The following is a 27,223-nucleotide window of genomic DNA, read 5'->3' on the forward strand; positions in this document are numbered from 1 at the left end:
GCTGAGGGAGGAAGGAATACGTTTCAGACCTGAGCATCCGTGGCAGAAATCAGCCTGCAGAAGAGACTACTCCAAGTCATAAAGGGATTATCCAGGGATTTCTGTTCAGCCTCACAGCATTTCTCCTGCTGGCTGAGACATGTCTACACCAGGATATTAGTGCCAAGGCACAGCCAGTGAACCTGGCCCCATGCCCACCCCGGGCAGCTGGTGCTGAGCACCTCCCTCAAGGGAATGCAGGAAATCTGTGGTATATAAAAAAAATTAAAGCCCAGGGCTGTAACTACAGCTCATCCTTCTTGCACAGAAATGAGTTGTAGGAGGAGAGACAGACATAAACCTTGGAGAGGAGGGAGAGGAGTGGGGAGCAGCAGAGCCCTGGCACTGGGGTTTGGAAAGGTGAGCCATGGTGGCTGTGAATAATTAATGAGCAGCTGATTAGAGCTATTTATCCAAGCCCCAGATAAAGGCATGACACCTGATGCGGGTCCACCCTGAATAATGGAGGGGGCCGGTGCCCAGACGTGGCTGGTGGCTCATTGAGTTGCTTTTGCTTCCTGCCTCAGTGGCCATCAGCATGCAGCTAATTAGCTGGTAAGAGAATCCTTTCCTGGCCCCGCCGGGTGCCTCAGCCTCCTCACAGCATCCCCTCTTGGAAGGTGGGTGGTGAAGCCAAATAAGTGCTGCATGGTGGGATCACCTGGATAGAAATGTTTGTTAGCCAGATAGGAGTGTTGAAGGCCACATTGGATGGGGCTTGGAGCAACCTGGTCTGGTGGAAGGTGTCCCTGCCCATGGCAGGGGGTTGGAACTAGATGGTCTTTGAGGTCCCTTCCAACCCAAACCAGTCTGTGGTTCCATGATAGAAATACTGAGTTCCTACTGGAACTCAACACATCACTCTCCTTTCTCTTCTGGTCCCCTGGGGAGACCTACAAAATACCTTCAAGATGGGTGAAATTTTGTGGCACATGGTCCCACAGTGAAGGGCCTTGGGAGAGGGCATGTGCAGGAGATGGGGGTGTGATGTGAGGTCCCAGATGTGGATTTGAGTGTGTCTGAGCAGGAGAAGACACTGTGGGACACGTGTGAGTGATGTGGGGTGGAGGACTGTATGCACAGGAGAGGGCGGAGATGCCAGAAGCAAGTGGAGGCGCAGCCAGGGTGGCATACTGTGCTGGTGAGACATCAGAGAGGATGGCTCTGTGGTTCAGCAGCCATGGAGCTTCAGCCTGAGGCAGGAGGTCTGGTCCCTGCTGCTGGTCCCACTCCTGACCACCTGGGACAGCCTGGACAAGCTTCTTCTGGGCCACAAGTTTTCCTTGTGCATACAACAACCCCATCCCTTAAGGATGAGGAAGGCTGCACAAAAACCAAGGGCTTTTGCTTGGAGGTGGTGTGTTTTCCTCCACGTCACTGTTTTCCTCTCTGGGGTGAGCAGCAGTAACTGGATCTGGCCAAGGGCCGAAAGCCACGTTACAAACCCGTCGGCTCCCTGACGGGGGCACAGGGGTGGGGGCACAGACAATGTCCTCCTGTGGGAAACCGATACCCACGGGGATGAGGTGGCAGCTGGCTCTCCTTACCTGACCAAGAGACAAAGGGGCTAATACCAAAGGCTTTTAATACACCACTGTGCTCTCCGGGATAAAAAGAGACCTTCATTTCGTCCTTTGTACCTGGCTTCTCCAGCAATTAAGATCTTTGCAGAATTCAAGTCTTTTGTATGAAACTGCCTCCAGCTTGCAGAAATCAGGGTGATCACCATTTCATCAGCAGAAAATGATCCACTGTGGGAAGAGCATAATGGAAAAGAGAGATGTTGAGGTGTTGGAGCGAGTGCAGAGGAGGGCGACCAAGCTGGGGAAGGGTCTGGAGGGTCTGACCTGCGAGGAACGGCTGAGGGAGCTGGGGGTGTTTAGCCTGGAGAAGAGGAGGCTCAGAGGTGACCTTAGTGCAGTCTACAACTACCTGAAGGGAGGTTGTAGCAGGGTGGGAGTCGGCCTCTTCTCCCGGGCAACCAGCGCTAGGACAAGAGGACACAGCCTCAAGCTTGGCCAGGGGAGGGTCAGGTTGGACATGAGGAAGCATTTCTTCTCAGCAAGGGTCATTAGCCATTGGAAGGGGCTGCCCAGGGAGGTGGTGGAGTCCCCATCTCTGGAGGGGTTTAAGAAAAGCCTGGCCATGGCACTTAGTGCCCTGGTCTAGTTGCCATGGTGGTGTCAGGGCAATGGTTGGACTCGATGATCCCAGAGGGCTCTGCCAACCTCATTGATTGATTGATTGAGTTTCTTCTTTCTCAGTATGGGGGATCCCAGGGATACCCGAGGTCACATCCAGGGTTCTGTGTCTGACTCACCATCAAGATGTTATTTTTGTCCAGAGAATTGCTGAAAGGCAGAAAACAATTAAATCTCTTTGAATGTAACTAAGCAGGCTCCTACCCCAGACAAAATATTTACTGCAATCGTGGCATGCCAGACTCATGCTTGGTTTGCTTTCGTCTTGGTCCAAACCAATTTTTTAGTGTCATTCCTAATTTCACCAGTAAGACAAAAAAAATTAATATGGGAGAATTTTTTGGGATTTGGGGGCCACCTGCACAACTTAGGGTTTATGTTTGTCATTTTTGTGTGTGTGATGTGGATCCCCAAACTTTTATTATATAAAGTCCAGACCGGGCAGGTCTCTTGGAGGAGATCTTACACCTGTCTCAGTAGTTGGGAGCAATCCAGTAGCCTTGATTATCCAAACATCATTGAAACAACTTTTCCCACTAATCCTTTCAGCACTGGAAACAGAAAGTTGCTCCTCAGTGCTGCTACACGCTCAGGATGAAGTGGGTCTTCAGGTGATGGGCTGTGGAGAGCCCCACCACGAGATCTGGTGATATCGAAAGTTTACAGGTTCAAAACTGAATTTGACATCTTCATTGAAGAAAAATCTGTGTGAGTTCATTGAACACAAAGATGCCCTCTGGCTCCAGGAGTCCTAAGGGGGACATCTTACATAGGGTGGAAGACACATGCTTGGGATGACAAGGTTTGATGAACTGTGGTCCTGGGTTATCATTACAAACGGATTTGTCCTCCTGAGAGCCCAGGCTCCCCCATCCCCCTGATCCAGGGGCTGCACTCTTGCTTTTCACATTTTTCTTAAACTAACTCTTTTTTTCTTCTCCATTTTCCACGGCACTTCTTGAGCTGTGGGATTATTCACCTCAGAAGAAGGTCCTAGTCCAACTTCTTTTCCAGTTGATGCAAAATGGGTATGGTGGGGATCAGTGCAGTGAGCAGGGTCTCCTCTCACATACCCCTCCACAAAGTAGAGTGGGTGGCAAGTGCTCCAGAACCTAAGCCCAGCTTATCTTCCCAGCCCTTAGGGCTGGTGTCTGTGGTACACCTGCAGCTGCCTTCTCCACAAGCAGATGTACCATCTACCTGAAACCTTTCTCCTGCATGAAGCTGCTGGCAATGGGATGGCTGCAGCAAGCAGGTCTGAAGTCTCATTAAGACTTTCTAGCATCAGCTTCCATGGAAGGTAAAAGAGAGATGGAAAGGTTGCGCTTGGTTATGACCTGAGAGGACTGATGTCACCAGGGGCAGGAGCCTGGAAAGGCAGAAGTTTCCATACCATGTCCAGAGACGCAAGCTAATCAGCAGAGATGGCTATGGAGGTATCAGCTCAGTATCAGCCTTTCTGTGAGTGATACCATGTCAGTTTTGCAGTCAAGGCTGGCTTGAAGCCACAGAGACAGAGATGAGTGGAGTCCAGGCTTCCCAGGAGGAGCTGCAGATCATCTCGGCTCACCAAGAGCCAGAGTAAAGCGAGCAGGGGAGAAGGTAGCTGGGACAGCTGGCTCAGCTCAGGTTGGACATGGCCAGCAAGTGATGATGTGGCTTGTGTTGGCAATGGTTGGACTCAATGGTCCCAGAGGTCTCTTCCAACCTGATTGATTCTGTGATTCTGTGTAGTGTGGGCTGCACAGAGGAGGAGGTGTGAGCCCTTTCTTTCATTTTTTTATTACCTCCTGAGGCCGGCTGGATGCTTGGCTACTAAGGGAAATGGTCATAGAATCAATCATAGAATCAATCATAGAATCAATCATAGAATCAATCATAGAATCAATCATAGAATCAATCATAGAATCAATCATAGAATCAATCATAGAATCAATCATAGAATCAATCATAGAATCAATCATAGAATCAATCATAGAATCAATCATAGAATCAATCATAGAATCAATCATAGAATCAATCATAGAATCAATCATAGAATCAATCATAGAATCAATCATAGAATCAATCATAGAATCAATCATAGAATCAATCAATCATAGAATCATAGAAGGTGAGGGGTTGGCAGGGACCTCTGGAGATCATCCAGCCCAACCCCTGCCCAAGCAGGGTCACCCACAGCACGTCGCACAGGGCCGTGTCCAGGCGGGTTTGAATATCTCCAGAGAAGGAGACTCCCCCCCTCCCTGGGCAGCCTGTGCCAGGGCTCTGGCACCCTCACAGCAAAGAAGTTCCTCCTCATATTCAGATGGAACTTCCCATGTCTCAGTTTGTGCCCGTTGCCCCTTGTCCTGTCGCTGGGCACCACTGAGAAGAGTCTGGCCCCATCCCCTTGACACCCCCCTGAGGTATCTGTGAGCATTGATAAGATCCCCCCTCAGTCTGCTCTTCTCCAGCTGAACAGCCCCAGCTCCCTCAGCCTCTCCTCGTAGCAGAGATGCTCCAGCCCTCGGACCATCTCCGTAACCCTCTGCTGGACTCTCTCCAGTAGCTCGTCTTTCCTGAACTGGGGGGCCCAGAACTGCACCCAGTTACTCCATATGTGGCCTCACCAGGGCTGTGTAGAGGGGCAGGAGAACCTCCTTCAACCTGTTGGCCACACTCTTCCTCACGCACCCCAGGACACCATTGGCCTTCCTGGCCCCAAGGGAATGTTGTTGGCTCATGGTGACCTTGTCCCCCAGAACACCCAGGTCCTTCTCTGCAGAGCTGCTTTCCTCTGTCCTTTGGCTCTGTGATGCCTTACAACCAGGCAGGACTGTCTGGGAGACCAGAGATGTGCGAGGGGTCCCAAAATAGGTGATGAGAAACCAGGGAGCCGCTCTGATGAGCGGCTGGGTGGGTCTGTTGGGTGCATGGAGCTCATTGGGGTACCTGTGAGGAGAGGCAATGGCTCTTTGGGAGCTCAGGCTGGCAAAGCAGAAAGGAAATGAGCTGAGAGAGTTGCTGTTGGACACTTGGGGGTTTGGTACAGAATCAATGAGGCTGGAAGGGCCCTCTGGGATCATCGAGTCCAACCATTGCCCTGACACTACCATGGCAACTAGACCAGGGCACTAAGTGCCATGTCCAGGCTTTTCTTAAACCCCTTCAGAGATGGTGACTCCACCACCTCCCTGGGCAGCCCCTTCCAATGCCTAATGACCCTTGCTGAGAAGAAATGCTTCCTAATGGCCAACCTGAACCTCCCCTGGCCAAGCTTGAGGCTGTGTCCTCTTGTCCTGTCGCTGGTTGCCTGGGAGAAGAGGCCAACTCCCACCTCACTACAACCTCCCTTCAGGTAGTTGTAGACTGCACTAAGGTCACCTCTGAGCCTCCTCTTCTCCAGGCTAAACACCCCCAGCTCCCTCAGCCGTTCCTCGGAGGTCAGACCCTCCAGACCCTTCCCCAGCTTGGTCGCCCTCCTCTGGACTCAGAAGCTGCAGTGCTCACAAGCTTACACTTGCAAGTGTATGTAGTTATTATTGTTTTGTTAACGTTTGGGTAACGTGGTGAAATGTAGGACACAGCAGCAGTTCCAGCTCAGCAGCCCCCAGATATTAAAAGTTGCTTCAGTGAATTCACTTTCTTTCAGCAAACTCTTGCAATAATTCTCATTAAATATAAATGGATTTTCTTTTCACCCTGGAAGACAAGTGGAACAGCATAATGAGCGCCAGTCAGCCCTGTGGTGTTGAAATATATCCTGTCAGGGAACTAATTTGGGATGAGATTACAAATCTGGTTGCTAAAGTGGTAATTGGAGCATACTCAGGCTTTTGCACGGTGTTTGACTTGGTGTCATGCAATATTTTGATTAAGAAATGAAAAACTGTGAAGATTTGACACGGCGGGTGCTGAAGGTGTTGTGCACAAGAGCAGCGCTCGGGGGTGACTGCAGGCAGGGTTTGGTCACCAAGGAGAGGTTCAGGTTGGACATTAGGAAGCATTTCTTCTCAGCAAGGGTCATTAGCCATTGGAAGGGGCTGCCCAGGGTGGTGGTGGAGTCACCATCTCTGGAGGGGTTTAAGAAAAGCCTGGCCATGGCACTTAGTGCCCTGGTCTAGTTGCCATGGTGGTGTCAGGGCAATGGTTGGACTCGATGATCCCAGAGGGCTCTGCCAACCTGGTTGAGTCTGTGATTCTGTGAAAAATGCAGCATCAAAAAAATGCAGCATTCTGTGGTGAGAGCCTGGCCCAGGTTGCCCAGAGCAGCTGTGGCTGCCCCCTCCCTGGCAGTGTTCAAGGCCAGGTTGGATGGGGCTGGGAGCAACCTGGTCTGGTGGAAGGTGTCCCTGCCTGTGGCAGGGGGTTGGAACTGGGTGGGCTTTAAGGTCCCTTCCAACCCAAACCAGTCTGTGATTCTATGGTTAATTCTGGGCAGACTGTGCTCCCTCCCCACCATGCCTCTGCGTTGGAGGCTGTGTGCCCCATCTGTCCCCAAGGACCTGGAGCCCCCAGATCTCCTCTGCCCTCCTTGCAGATCCCAGGTTGAGTGGGATACCTGCGAGTAAGGTGGTGCTTGGTGTGTAATCCAGGTTGTAGCCTCTGTGCAGGAGTTCAGAGGTGCTGCTTTGGGTTGGGGGGGTGTAACCAAATCCTTTGGTGTTTGCAGGTCGCGGTGCCAGGGGGTGGGAGGGTGTCCTGGCAGGGGGAAGGCATCAGGAAGATGCTTTTCCCACCTTGCCAGGGGTGTCTGGAGGTGGAGCCGAACCAGGACAGAGATGCCATGGTTTGCCTTTTGTCACTTACCAGCATCTGCTGATGGATGGATGGAGATGCCACCAGGAGATGCCAGAGGCTCTCCCTGGCTGCAGGAGCAGAACTTGTCCAGGGAGCAAAGAGCATCCAAGGGCTGAGCTAGCAGGGAAGGGGGGACAGGGCTTCATGGGCTGGAGGATGCTCTTAGCAAAGCCAGGTGCACATCTTGGCCTCAGAGCCCTTGCTTGGACGGGGTGGACGCTTCAGTGCTGGCAATGCCTGGTGGGGTTCACCGTGTCCCCCCCAGCCACTGTCTCTCCTGAGCTGCAGGCACACAGACATCATTGAAAGATGGCATGTGCCACAGGGCAAAGAGCAAAGCGTGGTGTGTCACAAGGTGCGCAGCCATCCCAGACTGCCCGGACCCAAGGCTTTGAGCAAGCTCTAAGCACCGAACCAGCCAGGCTGGGTTTGAAACAGGAGATGTTCCTACAGTCTGATAAAATTACAGGTGACCCAGAAAAAACGTCTCTTTCCATCAGCAGGAATGCCAGGGAGGGGAGCGGGGCACTCCATGAATTATGAAACACTTGGAAATGAAAGGCTGTGGAGGCAAGTGCTGAATATTTCATTCGCTCTCACTTGGCTCTTGCCTGCCAGGGGAAGTGGGTTGGGAGGGCTCCAAGGCAGCACGTTATCCCAAGCCTCACACAGATGCATCTTCCCAATAATTCCCACTCCTGCAGACAAGCTGGCCCAAGGTCTGCGAGCTGGGCAGTGCAGAAGCACATAAATCATAGAATCATAGAACCACAGACTGGTTTGGGTTGGAAGGGACCTTGAAGAGAAGACTCCAGGGAGACCTAGCACCTTCCAGTACCTGAAGGGGCTACAGGAAAGCGGGAGAGGGGCTTTTTACAAGGGCACGGAGTGACAGGACGAGGGGGAACGGTTTTAAAGTGAAAGAGGGGAGATTGAGATGAGATGTGAGGAAGAAATTCTTTGCTGTGAGGGTGGTGAGACCCTGGCCCAGGTTGCCCAGAGAAGCTGTGGCTGCCCCCTCCCTGGCAGTGTTCAAGGCCAGGTTGGATGGGGCTGGGAGCAACCTGGTGTGGTGGAAGGTGTCCCTGCCCGTGGCAGGGGGTTGGAACTGGATGGGCTTTAAGGTCCCTCCCAACCCAAACCATTCTATGATTCTATGGTCTCCAGGCTGCCGAGGCCGGCACAGCATCGGGTGCTTGGGTTACGTTGAGAGGAGCCCTCAATACCCCACCGCACAGCACGGGGAGCTCTTGTCTCCCTCTCTGAACCCACGTCTCGATAAATCACCGTCGCAGTGAGCGATGCCTTAAGGCTTGCAAGGAAGGAGTTTAATCAGCAGCAGTTTCCTCGCTGGCACTGCAGGCGTGTTCGTGGAGCGCCGTGTAGTATCTTCGGTGTCGTGGGGGATCGCGGCGCTGGAGGTGACACACAAGGCAGATGGTGTAAGGCAGCTCCACGTTGACGGTTTCAGGGCTTTTTCCGTGTCGGGAGTCACTTGTTGATTCATTGCTGGCTCTTCGCAGGCTGGGGAGGTCCCTCTGGTGCAATGGCAGAACGTGAAGAACGTCATAAAGCCACAGCTCCTTGACAAGCCATGAGCTGGCGAATAATTAATGACTTCTATTAGAGAGCGCCAGGCTTCTCTGCTCCCCGTGGTGTCTATTTGGATCTGTAATTTAACAAACACGGATGCTTTTAGCTCACTGGCTGCGAGAGCAGCAGGCTGCAGCGAGCCCAGGCAAGAGCCACTAAGAGCAACTAGACGCCTTCATCCTGCTCATCTTGGGGGAGCTTAGGTGGTGATCAGATGCTGGGGGGAGAAATGGCCATGGTGGTTGGGAGGTGTTATACACCCTCACCTCAGGACACGTGGTCCTGGCTCAGGTGAGGCTGTCACCAGCTCCATGAGGTGTGACAAATACACAGGGACTCAACTTTGGCGTGCACCTTGTCTCACACGCTACAGACCACAGCAATAATGATAGGATCAAGGAAATAACCCTTTTCAGCAAGGGTTATTAGACATTGGAAGGGGCTGCCCAGGGAGGTGGTGGAGCCACCATCTCTGGAGGGGTTTAAGAAAAGACTGGACATGGCACTTAGTGCTATGGTCTAGTTGCCATGGTGGTGTCAGGGCAACGGTTGGACTTGATGATCCCAGAGGTCTCTTCCAACCTGGTTGATTCTGTGATCGTTGGATCATATCAAAGGATCACAGGATCATTCAGACTGGAAGGCGCTTCAGGAGATCTGTAGTCCAGTCTCATGCTCAAAACTGTGTCAGCTTGACCTCACATCAGGTGGCTCTTGGCTTTTTCCAGATGTCTTGAAATTAACCGTTGGACTTGATGATCTTAAAGGTCCTTTCCAACCTAAATGATTCTGTGAAAGAAGGGAGGCAGTCTTCTCCTCTGAGCAGCTTTCAGACCCACATGCAGCACCTTCAAGTAAACTAACCAACATGAGCCTTGTGCTCCAACCCTGGGCCAACCCAGCTGGGCTGGGCTATTCAACTCATCCCACACACAAGCAGGTACATCCAAACTTCTCCAGGGATGCCCTGCCCCAGGATAACCCCTCCTGGGGGGTGGGTTGGGGTCAGGCATGTTGATGTGGGACCTCCCCATGCCATGTGCTGACAATGTCCTGGTGCAGATGGGTGAGGGACAGTGCCCTGGCTCTTGCCTCGTTCAATTTACTAGCACAGACATAACTGCAGACATTCAGGATGGAAAAGGACAGTCTGGGTGCCCTTTGTTGCATCCCAGTAATTCAAGACTGACGTTCCCAAAGTCTCCTTCTCTTCTTATCCCAACAGTGATGTCCTGAAATGGCTTCTCTCTTGGCTTATCCTTTGCCCAGCATCTCCATTGAGGTGGGGTCACTGGCGGCAGCTGACAGAGTCCTTGGCTGGAAAGGACCTTTAAGATCATCAAGTCCAGCCATCAACCCAGCACTGCCAAGGCCACCACTAACCCATGGCCCTCAGCACCACATCTACACAGCTTTTAAATACCCCCAGGGGTGGGGACTCCACCACTGCCCTGGGCAGCCTGTGCCAGGGCTTGACAACCCTTTCCGTGAAGAAATTGTCCCTGATCTCCAATCTAAATGAATGGTGGTGGGTGCTCAGCATAACTCACCTGACTTTTTCCTCTTTGCTCCATAGGCTCATTGGCACTTTCAGGATGGTCCTGCAAAAGGTGGTGGAGGAAGGGCAGGTAGAGGTGACGGACACGCTCATAGACGACAATAATTCAGCCATTCAGGTAGGTCACGAGGAATAAGGGGCTGCTGCTGCCCTTCTGTCATTGGTCCTTCTGTCTGTATTTCTGCTGACTCTGTGGGAACAGAGAAGTCTGTGTTACGCACCTGGATCCCCAAAGTCTCAACCTTTCCTTCATCCCGTTACTCTTGGTCTGAAGGATCAAGGCAGGTGGGACTGTCCTGAGGGTGCACAGTGAAGGCTGGCTATTCTGCACGCTGTGAGAAGTTTTGGATGGGGGTAAAGCAGGAACAGATCAGGTTTAATCTGCACACAGACAGGGTGCATTTGCTCATGCACAGCTCAGAAGTAGCCTGAAAGTGTCCTGCTGCTGGAGACCCATGGCAGCTCAGAGCACAGCGTGGTCCTCAGACCCCTGCAGAGATGCTGAGCCGCTGCTCTGACCACTGTCCCATGCTCTCCTGCACCTGAGCAGTCCCGTGCTGGCTCTGCCCTGGCCATCAGTCTATCAGCTTTCACAGAATCAATGAGGTTGGAAGAGACCTCTGGGATCATCAAGTCCAACCATTGCCCTGGCACCACCATGGCAACTAGACCATGGCACTAAGGGCCATGTCCAGGCTTTTCTTAAACACCTCCAGAGATGGTGACTCCACCACCTCCCTGGGCAGCCCCTTCCAATGGCTAATGACCCTTGCTGAGAAGAAATGCTTCCTAATGTCCAACCTGAACCTCCTCACCTGATGTCCCACTCTTTATACTTCTCTGGGGAAAATCAGGATAAGAAATACCACCCAGACTGGGTCTGCACCCCTCATCCAGAGCCCCAAAGAGAAGGGTCCCTGTCTGCAGAGCAGCTGCTGTGCAACTCAATGAGTTTCCGTCTGCTTAACGCATCTCATGGGAGCTGTTTCCCGTGGATACTGAGTTTTATAACACACTTGGAAATGCAGCTGCTTCTGATCTTCTTGGGTATCAAAACCCTGGTGTTTTAATTAAAAAATAAAACCTCAGCCTCCACCCTCCCTCCTTTACAAGCTTCTTCCTACACTCAGCATAAAGGAAAAATGCAGTTGCACGTAGCCCTCTGGGCTAACAACAAGCAATTAGCAATGAAAAGATGAGTGGTTTCATTAGGAGGAGACAGGAGGTGACTTCTCCTGTGGGGGCAGAGGGAATGAAACCAATAAAAGTACAAGGGATGCAGTCCCGAGGAGGGAGGAACAATGGGGGGGGGGTGCAGACCCAGGATGCAACAATAATATCAGGGTTGGAGAAAACGGCTCCTGCTGTTCTCTTGGTTTGTCAGGCTGAGAATTCGCCTGATTAAAGTCCACGGGACCCACCAAAAGGAAGAAAATCCCATATTTTTAAGGCCCTTCAGCATCACAGGGGGAAGACAGGAAAATCAATGGATGAAAATGAAACGTGCAAATTCATAAATCTATGTTGAACATGACGAATTGTTCAGAATGAACTAACCTGCCTTGAAGCCTGGCCAGGAGCTCAGTGTAGCTGCACAGCGGGTCAAAGCAAATACCCTGGTACCCTTCACCACTTTATAAGCCATGTGTTTCTAACTGGAGGAGAAATGACCTTCCCCAGCCCATGCCTGATGCACTGGTAACCTGTGCTCATCACCTCCCCCCTGAGGAGCTCATGTCTACGTCTGCTCTGTGTCGTGGCAGCTCTGCTGGAGTTGTTCTAGCTGGTATCCAAGAGTGCTCTGGAAAACATAAATACTGACTATTGTCACAGAATCAATAAGGTTGGCAGAGCCCTCTGGGATCATCGAGCCCAACCGTTGCCCTGACACCACCATGGCAACTAGACCAGGGCACTAAGTGCCATGGCCAGGCTCTTCTTAAACCCCTCCAGAGATGGTGACTCCACCACCTCCCTGGGCAGCCCCTTCCAATGGCTAATGACCCTTGCTGAGAAGAAATGCTTCCTAATGGCCAACCTGACCCTCCCCTGGCCAAGCTTGAGGCTGTGTCCTCTTGTCCTATCACTAGTTGCCTGGGAGAAAGTTGTTCATTGCTGCAAAGTCAGGGCAGCCTGGGCAAGGCAGCTTTTACTGGAGTACAGATCTCCCTTGGACAAGACAATAAATCCCTCCATGTTCTGCGTGGCACAAGCCATACAGAGGCACGTGCACAAATCCTGCATTTGTAGAGCTTGCTGGGAGCAGAAATGCCACATCCCTCGATTTCCCCTGTGCATTTCTGGGGCATCCTAAAGCTTGGACATGGCACTTAGTTGACAATATTCAGTTTTGGGTCCCTCACGACAAGAAAGACCTTGAGGTGCTGGAGCGAGTCCAGAGAAGGGCAACGGGGCTGGGGAAGGGTCTGGAGCACAAGTGTGATGGGGAGCGGCTGAGGGACCTGGGGGGGTTTAGTCGCTCCTACAAGAGAGGCTCTGGGATGTTTCAGAATTTGTTATTATCTCAAGTGGTGAAAAAAACCCCAAATAAAAATGATTTTAAAATCCACCAGCAATCCACCAGCCCTTCAGTGAATTATTCCACTCATTAATTTTCTTTACTGTTAAATTGAGAAGTTTTTTTATTCCAGTGTGAATTTCTCTTGGTTTCAGCTTACACCTACTAATTTCCCTTCAGAAAAGTGATGATTTTATTCAGCCCAAACCAAAAAATCGTTCAGTTTATTGCACCCGTAATTTTTCATTACTTTATAAGGCTTTTTAAACTTTAAGTTTAAAAATAAGATTTCAAAACCAAATGTTTCACAACAGCGTTGAGGTGGTTTGAAAATGTGAAAAAATGAGCGTTTCCACATGGATCTTTGTCTCTTCTCTGCGTTTGCTTTTTTAAACAATCTGAAACAGCTTGGTGAGGTCAGCACAGCGTGGCAAATCATTTTGATTGACTTAAATTTGTATTTTGCCGTATGAAGAATAAAATCAGTCAAAGCCTTCCACAAAGCTCTGTTTCCAGCTGGATTTGAGTCACCCTTTAGTTGTCTTTTGCTAAATGAGAGGACACAGCCTCAAGCTTGGCCAGGGGAGGTTCAGGTTGGACATGAGGAAGCATTTCTTCTCAGCAAGGGTCATTAGCCATTGGAAGGGGCTGCCCAGGGAGGTGGTGGAGTCACCATCTCTGGAGGGGTTTAAGAAAAGCCTGGACATGGCACTTAGTGCCCTGGTCTAGTTGCCATGGTGGTGTCAGGGCAATGGTTGGACTCGATGGTCCCAGAGGGCTCTGCCAACCTGGTTGATTCTGTGATTCTGTAAATGCACAGAATCCTTCCAGGCCATATCTTGTATTTTCCAGCCTTTCATCATCCCTTTGACAAGCTGTGGCTGGAGCAAGTCAGGATGCTGTACCTCCTCTTAAACATATAGATGAAAAAAGGAAGATTTTGTAATAAATTTTCCTGCTCCCGCTTTGTTACCCTTTTCGTTTTGTCCTTGTGTCTAAAACTGATCGCCTTTGCATTGAATATAACTTATAATTTCTCCGTGGAAGCTGAGTGGAAGTGGAGAATGGTTTCTTTCTAGCAGCTGTTTGCCTTTCAAAATAGATATGTTTTTAGGAGAGAGATTTTTTTCTGGCTGCTTTGTCCAAAGCTGGGGTTTTAGAAGGACTTTGGACATCAGGGTAAAGTGGTGCCAGCAGCTCTTTGCAGCAAGATGAACTCAGACATAGCAACCTGGCCATCTCTCACGGCCAGGCTGGATGGGGCTGGGAGCAACCTGGTCTAGAGGAAGGTGTCCCTGCCCGTGGCAGGGGGTTGGAAATGGATGATGTTTAAGGTCCCTCCCAACCCAAACCAGTCTGAGATTCTATGATTCTATATTTGATTGGGTTTTAAATCCAGAGGAAGATTTTGGGGGGAAAAATGTCTGGGAGCTCCAACCCTGAATTTGCTGCAGCAGCCTGGTGCAATCTTGGGTGGCTAAGTGGGGGATGACCACGTAGAAGAGGGAGAAGACCTTACTCTTACTTGGTTCATCCAGAAGAACCTTTAGATCAAGAGTGGACCCAGTGCCAGGTCCCTTCCCATCCCTGAATCCCAGCTGGGTTGGTCAAGGCCAAGGTGGGAGACCCCCTCCCCAAACCAGGATCTATCCAAACCTCCCTGGGGATGCTCATCTCTTGCCAAACCCTGCTCTGCCTGGTGGTGGGATGGGACCAGGCAGGAGCAAGACACCATGCACCCATGGGGCTTGGCAGCCCAGCACTTAACAGGAGGACACAAATTCTCCACAAGCTGATGCACCACAGAGAAAAACCCACCAACATGGCATGGCTTCATCTGCTCATGGTGCCTTCAGCTGCTTGAAGGGTTTGTCTTCTGCTCAGGGCTTTTGGTGTCTCTCATATCTGATGTAGCTGGTCTGGGATGCACCAGCAACTCCAAGTGAATCAGGTCCCTGAGCAGGAGGGAGGCTGCAGCACCATGCTGGAGCTGGGTCGGACAACCTCCTGGAGCCAACAGCCCGCTCTCCAAATGCCTGGGAGAGAAGAGACTTTGGGGTCAGTAAGGCTCAGAGATCAAGCCAGCTGATGCAACAGCTCTTCCTACCTTTCAGATTTTGCAGGATATTCCTTCCTCCCTGTGCTGTCCTTGGGGGCTGATTGTGTCTTCCTTGTGTGTTGCAGACCAGCATCTCCATAGAGATCAGGTACCAGGCTCTGGATGGGACAGTGGGCGTGTGGAACGACAAGGAGTTCCTGGAGACCCCCAGCAACCACTCAGAGGGGAATGGCAGGTACCCCTTAGAGACAGACAGCCTCCTCTCCGGCCACCGGCAGGGCTTGGACATCTCTCCGGGCAAATCCAACCAGCAGTCCACGGAAAGGAGCTTCAGGAGGTAATGGGATGCTCAGCACTTGGAGATGTGTGATGGCAGCAGGGAAGGAGAGGGCTTGGCTTGTCATGAAAGGGCAGCATTGCCCCAGTGCTCCTCTAAGATGCATCACATCTCCTGGCCGTCAGAAGACCCAGTATCACAGCTTAAGGTGAGGATGGGCTGTAAGTGTCCACCCACCAGTGCCAGCAAGTCCCTGGTGCTCCACCATGCCTGCCCAGCACAGAGCTGAACCTTCCAGCAAGCGCTGAGGTTTGTAGCACGTGGCAGATGCTGGAGAGCAAATGTAATTAAGTACAGATTCAGAAAGGATTAAGGGTCTGACTGGTGGTCAGGCCTCATCTTGGATGGGATTAGGGCCATGTGGGGGGTGTAGAGCCATGTGGGGGGTCTTCCATCTTGATGGAGCTCATGGTTCTCCCAGAACTGAGCTGCAGGTGTGCTGAGGGGTGAGTGCAGCTGCAGCCAGGGGCAGGGGGAGGAGGGCACGTTGGCCACAGAACCACACCAGTGTGGATGCTTCTGGGGTGGAAGGAGACAGTGGCAGTGCCTCTGACCCGTGTCCTTGTGCTGGGGGGCATCATGAGTGTGAAGATCCCATGGCTAGGCAGTTGGCACAGCAGAGGCTGGAGGAGAAAGCAGAGATGCTGTGGCACAGAGGAGGGAATGAACCCTGGCAGCTCCCTTGCAGCATTAACCCTCTGACAGACACTTAGTGTCCCAAAGACATTTTCAAACCTCCCTCCCCAGCGGTCTGTCAGGACCTCTGTACCTCACCAGGCGTAAATGAAATCCCACCCAAAGGCAGTGCCTGGGCAGGTGAGCCCTGTGGGGGTTAGCTGAGGGACCCCTCACCCTGTTATGGCTGGTGAGGACACCTCCAGTTCTTAAAGACCAGTGAGGATCCCTCCAGTTCTTCAAGCGATGCTGTTACCAGCAACCTCCTATTCATTTAAGAGTCCTTAGCATCACCCTTGTGTCTTTCTAAGCTCAGAGGTGACCTTAGTGCAGTCTACAACTACCTGAAGGGAGGGTGTAGCGGGGTGGGAGTCGGCCTCTTCTCCCAGGCAACCAGCGACAGGACAAGAGGACACAGCCTCAAGCTTGGCCAGGGGAGGTTCAGGTTGGACATGAGGAAGCATTTCTTCTCAGCAAGGGTCATTAGGCATTGGAAGGGGCTGCCCAGGGAGGTGGTGGAGTCCCCATCTCTGGAGGGGTTTAAGAAAAGCCTGGACATGGCACTTAGTGCCCTGGTCTAGTTGCCATGGTGGTGTCAGGGCAATGGTTGGACTCGATGATCCCAGAGGGCTCTGCCAACCTCATTGATTCTGTGATTCTGTGCTATGGAGACAGGCTGAGAGAGCTGGGGCTGTTCAGCCTGGAGAAGAGAAGGCTCCGGGGAGACCTTCTAGCACCCTCCAGTTCCTGAAGGGGCTACAGGAAAGTGGGAGAGGGGCTTTTTACAAGGGCCTGGAGTGACAGGACGAGGGGGAACGGTTTTAAACCGAAAGAGGGGAGATTGAGATGAGATGTGAGGAAGAAATTCTTTGCTGTGAGGGTGGTGAGAGCCTGGCCCAGGTTGCCCAGAGCAGCTGTGGCTGCCCCCTCCCTGGCAGTGTTCAAGGCCAGGTTGGATGGGGCTGGGAGCAACCTGGGCTGGTGGAAGGTGTCCCTGCCCGTGGCAGGGGGTTGGAGCTGGATGGGCTTTAAGGTCCCTCCCAACCCAAACCAGTCTGTGATTCTGTGATTCTATAATATATATTGTGGCACACGGGAGCCCAGCCCGGAGGTGTGAATCCAAACATGCCCCTGGGAACCGGCTGCTTTTTCAATAGCATTTACACCTCGGTGCTGTGCAGCCGTACATCCCCCACGCTGGGTCTATGCAATCACATGCTTCGGTAGCATTTGCTTTCTGCTGGGGTTTGGCAATTTATTGTGGCTATATAAGGGCAAAATTTCTTTTTCCCACTGTGTGAGATTGAGGGAAGATACCTGCAGCTGCTTGCATTGCTCCAAGGCAGTTAATTAACTGTGTCAATTGGGCTGAAACCTGTGGATTTTCAAGCAAATTGAAAGTGCAACTTCGTTTCCCAGCTCAGTGGACCATGATGTTGCTGAACAGGGACAGAATCACAGAATCCATGAGGTTGGCAGAGCCCTCTGGGATCACCGAGTCCAACCATTGCCCTGACACCACCATGGCAACTAGACCAGGGCACTAAGTGCCATGTCCAGGCTTTTCTTAAACACCTCCAGAGGCAGGAGCATCCCTTAGCAGACACGCCAAGAAAGCAAGGCCTGCTAGTCCCGCTGTCCCAAGCTTGAGTTCACATGTGGCCAATTGCACTAAAACTGGCTTTACCTGCTGCTTTTGTCCCAAGGAGCTTCCCCATGTCCTCTGGTTTGGAGACTTGTCCCACAGCAGGTCATTTTCCTGGAGGGGTTTAAGAAAAGCCTGGCCATGGCACTTAGTGCCCTGGTCTAGTTGCCATGGTGGTGTCAGGGCAATGGTTGGACTCGATGATCCCAGAGGGCTCTTCCAACCTCATTGATTCTGTGATTTTGAGCGCAGGGAGCTGTCAGGCTTGGCTGTGTCTTGCTGCCCTGCACTCTCCTCTGCCAACCCCAAGGACCATGGTCATTGATGTCATGGAATCACAGGATGGTTGGGGTTGGAAGCGATCTCTGGAGATCATCTAGTTCAACCCCCTGTCACCACCACTACTGTTAGGAACACAAAGGAGGGAAAGGGATGATGTTTTCCATGTCACTACCCTCACAGGATGGAAGAGGACGAGATGTATTACCACAGTGAAGATGAACTTCTGGGAGAGGGGGACACCCTTAGCCAGGGATCCCTCACCACGAGGTAGGGAGCCAGTCAGCACCCGCTCGTGCTGCTGGCAGTGGGGTTTGCCGTGCTGTGTTGCTCCTGCTTTGTCCCTGTGGATGTCCCACAAGCTCCTGGATTCCCATTTCTTGGCTGCAGGAGAGCTGGTGGGGAGAAGACATGGAGCAGCTGGAAAAGCATCCTTGGAAAGGATGCTCAGGAGGGGTGCTGGGATGGAGAAGGGGCCTTGGGGTGAGGCTGCAGCTGGGGTACTGCCTCACTTTTGAGGGCCCCTTCCTTCTCCAGGTCCCACCACACTTCAGTCACAGTTATCCCCAGAACTGGAGATCAGCCATGTCCAGCGCGTGGGGAGGAGCTCCTGTAGATGTGCATGAGGGTCTGATTGGTGTTTGCAGTGGCTTCTCTTGCAGTGTGGTGCTGTGAGTTGTTCCCCACCGTGTGCCAGGAAGAGTTTGGGGAGGAGCTGCAAAAAGGAGAAGTTCAAGTAAAACCCAAGGGCCAACGTGATGCCTCTGAGAGCAGCTCAGCCAAAGGAAGGAGCATTCTGGGGGGAAATCCTCAACTCATGTGGGTCCAGTGATGGTAGAAAGCACATGAGGGTGGTTCTTCCTACACATGGCTCTTCTGGGGAGCTCATTTCTCATAGCAGCTCCCCATGTAGCCTGTCGCTGAGTGCCTCAGGCTTCACTAGCATGAAGATATTGACTCTCCGCCATGGGAATTTATGGCCACGTCTCTACTGGTAAACACCTCTGTCAAATCTCATTAATTAGACAGTGCCAGGCCAAGCACCTGAAGTGCCCACAACATTAATAAATTATTAGGACAGTCTCCAAGAAGGTTTTGGCTACCTAGCACTGACCCAAACGATCCCCAAGCAGGGTCAGGAGGTACAACAGCCATGGGCCAGTCCCAGAGGGCAGAGTAGGGACTGCCCATCCAAATCTTCATGTGGATGGGAAGCGTTAGCAGGGGTGCGATGGGTGCCAGGTGGTTTGGCTTCAAAGGCAGGGAGTGTGCCCTTGAACTTTTAATTTCATAGTGCACGTGGCTGTAGCACATGTCCAGTGAGCAGGACACTCCAGAAGCATGTCTGTTCCTGTGCCCCAGGCTGTAGATGCATCTGGGATGTCTGGGTGCCTGGAGGTGGAGAGAGTGTTGAAGTGTTCTGACAAGGCAGCTGGGATGCCTGGGAGTCCCCCCAAAAACTCAAATGCCACTCAGGGCAAGCCCAGATGTAGGAGCTGTCACTCCATGCATTGGACAGGGCATCACCGTGCAATGCCTTCAGCCTCCCGTGGGTACCACGGCTCGGTGTGGGCACTGAGGTGGGCAGCCCTGCTGTGCCACACCAACCTTTGGACCTGGCCACGCTGAGGAAGCCCCGTTCAAAGCCAAGTCCAGCTTCCACCTTGCCTTTGAGGGTTGGGTTGGGTTCAGGATGAGCTCCTCATCGCTTTGGCCCAGGACAGCCAAAAATCGAATTTCTGCAAGGAGGCAGAGAGGTACGTTGGGTAAGGGGAGAGAAACCCCAGCGTGGGCTGGGAGGGCGTTCAGCTCCCATCCCTGGAGATGCCTAAGTACAAGCTGGGTGCACGGCTGAGGAACGACTTGGGGCGAGCAGATCCCTCTTGGGGAAGACGTTGGACTTGACATCTTCTTGGCAGCTCCTTTGCCTGTAATTCTGTGCAGTGTTCAAGGCCAGGCTGGATGGGGCTTGGAGCAACCTTGTCTGGTGGAAGGTGTCCCTGCCCGTGGCAGGGGGTTGGAACTGGATGGGCTTTAAGGTCCCTCCCAACCCAAACCAGTCTGTGAGTCTGTGATTCACAGTGTTTCCATCCTCTGTGTCCCCCTCGGGGGGCTTTGAATCCGAATGAAGGCAGTGAAAAGACGTCCCCGGATCTCCACAGGCTTTCTGTCAGCGTTGTCTCCATCACAAAGCTGTTTACCTCCTCCCCTGGCTCATTAGGGACATTATTTTGTTATTCAGCCGATTCCCTTTCCTGAGGGGATGCAGGAGGGGGGGGAACAAACAGATCTTGAAATGGGAAAAGCAGCAGCAACAAGAAGGAATATATAAATAGCGCTGGGCTTGCCAAGGACTTCTCATCGCTCCCACCGCCCTGCTACTGCCAACACCTCCATTCACCTGGCCAAGACAACGGCCAGGTCAGGGCATGGATCCACCCGGCAAAACAGCCAAGCAGTAAATAAATAACCCCTCTGGGCTTTTATTTATTTGGTTTTTCCAAACTGGATCACTCCCAGCTCACAGTGGGACCACACGCTGACCCCCAAGCTGGCTCCAAACCTTGCACCACCTTTGCTGTTGACCCAATGCCTGAATCTCGCTGAACTTCTGCCTGGTCTGAGACTTTGCAGTTTCACACAGAAGTCCAGACCTGCCTGCATGCAGATGTGGGGGTCTGGCCAGGTTACGAGCCAGGGTCACCTCACTCCCATGGCTTAGAGGTGGGGAGGTCTTTATGTCCAGGGGCTGCCCAAGGAGGTACCCAGTGCTCTAGGGAAGGCTGGTGGGTATGTTTGGGATGTCACGGTGCTGAGCTGTTACGCAGCAGTGAGTGAGGGATGCCAGATTTGCCTCCTCTTTATGTCCCTTAGAAAAGTAAGACCTGAAAGCCCTGACCCAAAGCAGAATCACAGAATCAATTGGGTTGGAAGAGCCCTCTGGGATCATCGAGTCCAACCATTGCCCTCACACCACCATGGCAACTAGACCAGGGCACTAAGTGCCATGTCCAGGCTTTTCTTAAACCCTCCAGAGATGGTGACTCCACCACCTCCCTGGGCAGCCCCTTCCAATGGCTAATGACCCTTGCTGAGAAGAAATGCTTCCTCATGTCCAACCTGACCCTCCCCTGGCCAAGCTTGAGGCTGTGTCCTCTTGTCCTAGCGCTAGTTGCCTGGGAGAAGAGGCCAACTCCCACTTCACTACAACCTCCCTTCAGGTAGTTGTAGACTGCACTAAGGTCACCTCTGAGCCTCCTCTTCTCCAGGCTGAACACCCCCAGCTCCCTCAGCCGTTCCTCGTAGGTCAGACCCTCCAGACCCTTCACCAACTTGGTCGCCTTCCTCTGGGACCCTGCAGGCACAGCCAGGAGTGACTTGGGTGGCAGAGGGAGGATCAGCCTGGTGCAAGGTGGTTGTGGGTTTTCAGATGTGCATGGAATGGTTTGCTGTGTTGATGTGTTCTGAAGTTCTTCCTGTACTCAAGGAAATCATCCCCTTTTTTAAAACGCTGACACAATGGAAGAGCCCTCTATCTTCACATCACAGTGGTGGTTTATTTTTCCCTCTCTCTCTATAAATGCCCTAGCCTTGGAGACGATGCAGAAGAAGAGCAGCACACTAGGTAAATACCCACCCCAGCCCTGCTCAGGTGGTGGCCCTGAAATCCTGCCTCTGCAGCACGTTCAAGGTCTTGCTCTCCAGAGAACGCTTCCTTAAATCCAAGCTTAAATATCAAAACTTGGAGGCACAGATCTGTTAAGTCCAGATTTATGTGTTTCACCGGGGCTCGTGGGCTAGGAGGCCACTCCCCCTACACGGCATCCATATGATGGAGGAAGCCAGGGCACAGGGGGTAGCACCTTCCCAGATGTTAGGTCATTAGCATGGTCCCTGGGTTGGCTTTGACTCAATATACGTCTAGGATAGTTTGGTAGCACAGGGACTATGATTGATATGGTATGACATGATATGATATGATATGATGATATGATAGACCAGGGACCACCCTGGATGCAGTTTGAGGAGAGAAGGGCCTTCACCTCTACAAGCACAAGCCATGTCATGGCCAGAAGATGAACCTTGGTCCATTTATCTACTGATATAGCCTTATCCTTAGACAGTAAAGAAAGATGGACCCTTCCAGAGGTGGTTCAGGGACTGCCAAAATTTGGGTGGGATAGGGCTGTGCACGTCACGGCTCCTGACCACCTTGAAACTGAGATCCCAGGAAGCATCACCTGATAGCTGTTGACTTTGAAATATTCATGGGCAGGACTGAGCTCTGCAGCCGAAAGCAATCTGGTCATGGTGAATTATTGATCGTGTCTTTTCTTGTGCATGTCCAGTGGATCCAAGACATGTCTGACTGGGTTCAACCCTCAATTAGCCCTGTGGGTCACATGCTCCAAAGCTGGGATCATTGCCAAGCACTGGAGTTGAACTTGGTGATGAAAATACCCACGGCAGGAGGCTGGGAGAGGCAGGACCCCCTGCTTCTCTCAGGTCTGGACACTTTGCTGGTCAGCCTGGGCTGGTCATGGTGGCAACACCTGTGCTTGGCACTATTGCTGCTCACGGTGGCTTTCCAGAGCTGCTGAGGTAGAAATTAGGTAGTGCAGTGAGGTGCATCCCAGCATCATCCTGCATGGCCCTGGGAAGCTCAGCAAGGCTCTTGCTATGATCCCAATCTTCCTTGGTTGACTCTATAGTCAAAGGAAAGAGGAATCTCCCAAGGGATGTTTACCCACGTAGGATCTGACTCAGCCTTTGGGGGTGTGTGTCTCCATCCTTGGCTGTCGTGGAAGACCAGTGTAGACCCATAACCTCCATGTCCAAGTAGATAAGGAGGGTCAAAAATTGCTAACTCAAGTGTTAGATGATCTTTAAGGTCCCATCCAACCCAAACCATTCTATGATTCTATCACCTGGCTTGCTGGAAGCCCACCTGCCCTCACCAGGTCCCCGTGTCCCCTGCTGCTGGTGGGCCTCTCCAGGAAGCCTGACACTGTGGTATTTTTATTTTTTCTCTCTCTTTCTCTTCGGTGCCTCACTCAGGATTAAGTTTAACGATGGATACAAGTCAGTAGCAAGGTACCAAAATGTCATGACTGGTGGGATCTTGGCTTTTGGGGGGTGGGTTGCTCTCATCCCAGCCCGTCCCAGTCACCCCACTCCCAAAGGCACCATGAATAAGAATACAGCTGTATAAATAGATTTACCTGGCATGGGTGAGTCCAGGACAATGATCCCAGCCCTGACCCATCCCTGTATATCTGATCTTCATTGCTGCTGCTCAGTTTGGGGGGGAGGTGGAGAGGATGCTGAAGAACCTGCAGAAGAGTGCTGTCCCACCACTGGCGAGCAGGACGTGGGTGGTGGCACAGAGCTATGGGACAATGCCTCCTCAGTGCCTCGCCACGCAGGCCAGATTGGGACCTTGAACCTTCTCAGTGTCAGCCTAGGAGGATCCTCCCAGGGGTGGTGGCAGCCATTAACCCCTTCCCCTGTCCTGGCTGGCTGCCATGGGCCTTGAGGGAGGTACATCTCTTTGGGTGGGTTGGTTTCTCCCTCACGTTCATCCTCCTGGCTGTGTCTCTTCCAAACAGTGAAGACCCTGAAGATCCCAGGTACTGGGTTTGGGCATGGTGTGTGCATGCGTGTGACATGTGTGTTGACGTACAATCCCTGCATGGCATTTGGACCCAGGGAAGGGTCCTAACTGCCTCCTGCCCTCTTCTTAATGGGGGGCAGAGCTTTCTTGTGTTCACCCCATCCCCTCCTCCCCAAAGAGCAGGGCTTCTTTCTATTCTGTCTATTGTCCCCTATGCCCAGCAAAGACACGTTTCCTTCTATTCAGGGGCCTTTCAAAGGAGCTTTGAGGATAAAATTTGCCTGTCTGCCCATCTGTCTACCCATCCATCCACCTATCCATCCATTCATCCCAATGCAGTTCTCACCATCCAACAATGGATCCATCTGTCCATCAGTCCGTCTCCACACAATCCTATGCATCCATCCATCTTATTGCATTTCTTTCCATCCATCACTGCAATTCTCTCCATCCATCCATCCATCCCAGTACAGGTCTATCTGTCCATTCATGCTAGTGCCATTCCATCCATCCATCCATCCATCCATCCATCCATCCCAGTACAGGTCTATCTGTCCATTCATGCCAGTGCCATTCCATCCATCCATCCATCCATCCATCCCAGTACAGGTCTATCTGTCCATTCATGCCAGTGCCATTCCATCCATCCATCCATCCATAACACCAGCCAACCCAGTGCCATATGATTTATCTATCCATGCTCTTCTCTCAGTTTTTCTATCTTGTCCATGCACTCTCTCCTCTCCCTGCTCATCCCAGCACCACCAGTACTGTCACTATCGCTGCCCCCAGTTCCCTGGATGCCCGTGGGTTAGGAAGTCCTGGTGCAGCAAGATCTCCCTCTGGCATGATGCAAATTGGGTTTGGTTGATCTCTTGATGCATGTTGCTGATGGGGGTTTTGAGGGGAGAAGGTGGGAAGGGTCTTTGTCACCGCAGCGGGATGAATCACGTCTGAATGAATTGCTCTTTGTGGTTGCAGAGCTAAGGCTAAAGGGAAAGAGAAAAGACACCTCGTGTTACCATTCAGGTACTTCGATTCCCCCCATCCCTGCTTGTGCCCAGGTTCACTGGACCAGCAGCACCATGGGCTGCTCACAGGGAGCCAGGAGAGCAGAGAGTTGCAGGAGGAGGAGACACTCAGGGCAAGAGGGCAGCCACAGCTATGTTCCTGCATCCCTCATCCAGACCACACATACACCAGTGAAATGAACAGGGGAAGGACACGGGCTCAGGCACTCTCCTGTCCCACCCACCCAAGGATGTTGCTCCCCACCCCGGGGACACTCTGGTACCCCCAGGGCAGTTTGGATGGGCGCTGGTGGAAGGGGCTGCCCAGGGAGGCACCTGGTGGAGTCACCATCTCTGGAGGGGTTTAAGAAAAGCCTGGACGTGGCACTTAGTGCCCTGGTCTAGTTGCCATGGTGGTGATAGGGCAATGGTTGGACTCGATGAGCCCAGAGGGCTCCTCCAACCTGATTGATTCTGTGGTGGGGAGGGAGAACTTCCCAGCCGGGCTGTGGTAGGGAAGGGTCTTGCCCCAGTGAGTTGCTCCGGGAGATGCAGCTGCTGGTCCCTACAGTGATGTGAAGGACCTGTGTGCTCAGCCCCAGCTGAACCAGCCACACTGTGGGGTGAGATGGGAACAAGCTGTGGCTTTGCAGGGAGCTCAGACCACATCCACAGGCTGCAGGAGAAAGCAGGGAGTGATTTAAATCCTCTCCCCGCGCTGGCCAGGGGCACTGGGGCAGCTTTTACAATGCAGATGAACCAGCTGAGCTGCTGGCACTGGTGTTCGCCTGCTCCCCTGAGCAGCTCAGCTGGCAAGGGAATGATTTCTGCTGGGTTGCTCTCAGAGCAAGTGTCAGTGCAGGGAGAGAGCAGGGCTGCTGGTTTCATTAGCAGCTTCTGGATGGGTTTCCTTGGCTGTTTTCCAGCCCAGGCTCTCAGCTGATCCCTGCCCATGCTGGGCTGAACAGGAGGACCCTGCTCTTCCCAGACTCCCACCCAGTGCTGGATCCTTTCCCCTGTCCCATGCTGGAGCTGGCCTTCACCTCTCTAAAATCCCATCCAGCCACACATCAAAGTGTGTCACGCCGTCCAGGAAGGATGACGCTAAACTCCACGGCCATGCTTCCTTCCCCAGGGCTGAGCCATGAGGAGCTGGGCCCCTCGTGGGCATTTCTTGGACATTAGGAAGCATTTCTTCTCAGCAAGGGTCATTAGCCATTGGAAGGGGCTGCCCAGGGAGGTGGTGGAGTCAACATCTCTGGAGGGGTTTAAGAAAAGCCTGGACATGGCACTTAGTGCCATGGTCTAGTTGCCATGGTGGTGTCAGGGCAATGGTTGGACTCGATGAGCCCAGAGGGCTCTTCCAGCCTCATTGATTCTGTGATTCTGTGAAACGAAAATGGTTTTATTTGGGTGGTTTTCCAGCAGCTCAGTGCACAGGGAGCCAGAGGTCCATGCCCTGAAGCATGGACCCTCCTGCCCCATGTCCCCAGCATAAGCATGGCCAGGGGGTAAACAGAGCAACAAGTTGTAATTAAAAACCAGCCCTCCTAATTACCTTCCAGAGCTGGTTAATTGCTTTCTCCTCCCCACTTTGCTGATGCACAATGAGGGAGCTGAGCCAGGGAAGAAAGAGTGACTGCGGAGGAAAACAAGGAGGTGGGATCCAAAGAGAGATGTAGGAGCTGTGAGAGAAGGAAAACAGGTTTGAAAACAAGACAGAGAGCAGAGACAGAGCTGGGGCTGCCAAGTGAAACGGGGAGCTGAGGAGTTGGTGTTCCTTGCATGGTGCCAGGGCAGGAGGACAGAGTGTCAGTCTGGGCAGGGATGAGAACCCCCCAATCCAGCCCAGCTGAGTCCTCTCTGGAGGGAGGATATGAATATACCTTTGTGGGAGGATAAGGAAGACCCTTCCCCTCTCCCAAAAAGGAGCAGCAGCCTTGTCTCCTGCCCCTGCAGCCCACCCACTCGTGTGCATGCACAGCTGCAGCTGCTTCACTGGCCCTACACACCCACCCAGTGAACACCCATCACCTCAGCTCCTGGTGTGGGGAGCTGTGGTGCTCCTGAGCCCCCCTAGCGTGGCTGAGGGTCACGCAGAGGTGTCACCCACCTAAACCACAGATGTAGGCAGGAGAGGGGCGTTTGGGGTCAGCCCTGCTGAGAAGGTTGCCCATGACAGCAGCCTGGGGATGGGGCACTTGGAGCACTGGTGAGGAGCAGGGAAGCTGCAGAGGGAAGAGCAGCCTCTTGTGAGGGTGGTGAGACCCTGGCCCAGGTTGCCCAGAGAAGCTGTGGCTGCCCCCTCCCTGGCAGTGTTCAAGGCCAGGTTGGATGGGGCTTGGAGCAACCTGGTCTGGTGGAAGGTGTCCCTGCCCGTGGCAGGAGGTTGGAACTGGATGGGCTTTAAGGTCCCTCCCAACCCAAACCAGTCTGTGGTTCTCTTCTGGTGTTATGCTCCAACTCAAAGCACTTGACGTGCACTGAAGCTTGTCTGCCTTTTGTTCCCTTGATGCATGGCCACCGGCTCCAGCAAAGGCAAGGAGAAGACGAAGGAGCACAAGTAGGTTTGCTGTCCCTGCTCCTTCTCCTCCTTTTTGTTTCCAGCTTTCCTAGCTCGTGTCGTGGCTGATCCCACACATGGTGTGCTCTCCCTTTCGCTAAAGCTCAGCCTGTCGGTCCTGGAGGACCTTGGGTCTCTTGGATGTGTGGCCAGAGGCTTTGGAGCCTGCAGGGAATATTTATCTACAGCAAAAGCCAAATGTAAAAGACAGGTTTGGAGCAGTCCCTGGCAGCACTGGAAGGGAACTGTGAAGTCTTGTGAGAAGCCTGGCTCCCAGCAGGTTTGGATGGGTCCTGGCTGGGGGAAGCGTTTCCCAGCGTGGGCACGGGCAGCCTGGCCAGGGCTCAGGG

General features: G+C 52.6%; 2 protein-coding genes across 2 annotated transcripts in view; both read left to right on the forward strand.

Annotated features, from left to right (window-relative positions):
• The window catches only part of DTNB (dystrobrevin beta), a 648,286-nt gene that overhangs the window by 38,454 nt on the left and 582,609 nt on the right, over window positions 1-27,223 (forward strand). The window lies entirely within an intron of this gene.
• The window catches only part of OTOF (otoferlin), an 89,717-nt gene that overhangs the window by 18,385 nt on the left and 44,109 nt on the right, over window positions 1-27,223 (forward strand). Inside the window, exons 4-5 of the mRNA XM_068404963.1 lie at window positions 10,192-10,291; window positions 14,876-15,087. Coding sequence (XP_068261064.1) covers window positions 10,192-10,291; window positions 14,876-15,087 — 312 coding nt within the window. The remainder of the gene's footprint in view (window positions 1-10,191; window positions 10,292-14,875; window positions 15,088-27,223) is intronic.

The sequence above is a fragment of the Nyctibius grandis genome, chromosome 1 (assembly GCF_013368605.1).
Source record: "Nyctibius grandis isolate bNycGra1 chromosome 1, bNycGra1.pri, whole genome shotgun sequence".
Classification (NCBI taxonomy): Eukaryota; Metazoa; Chordata; class Aves; order Nyctibiiformes; family Nyctibiidae; genus Nyctibius; species Nyctibius grandis.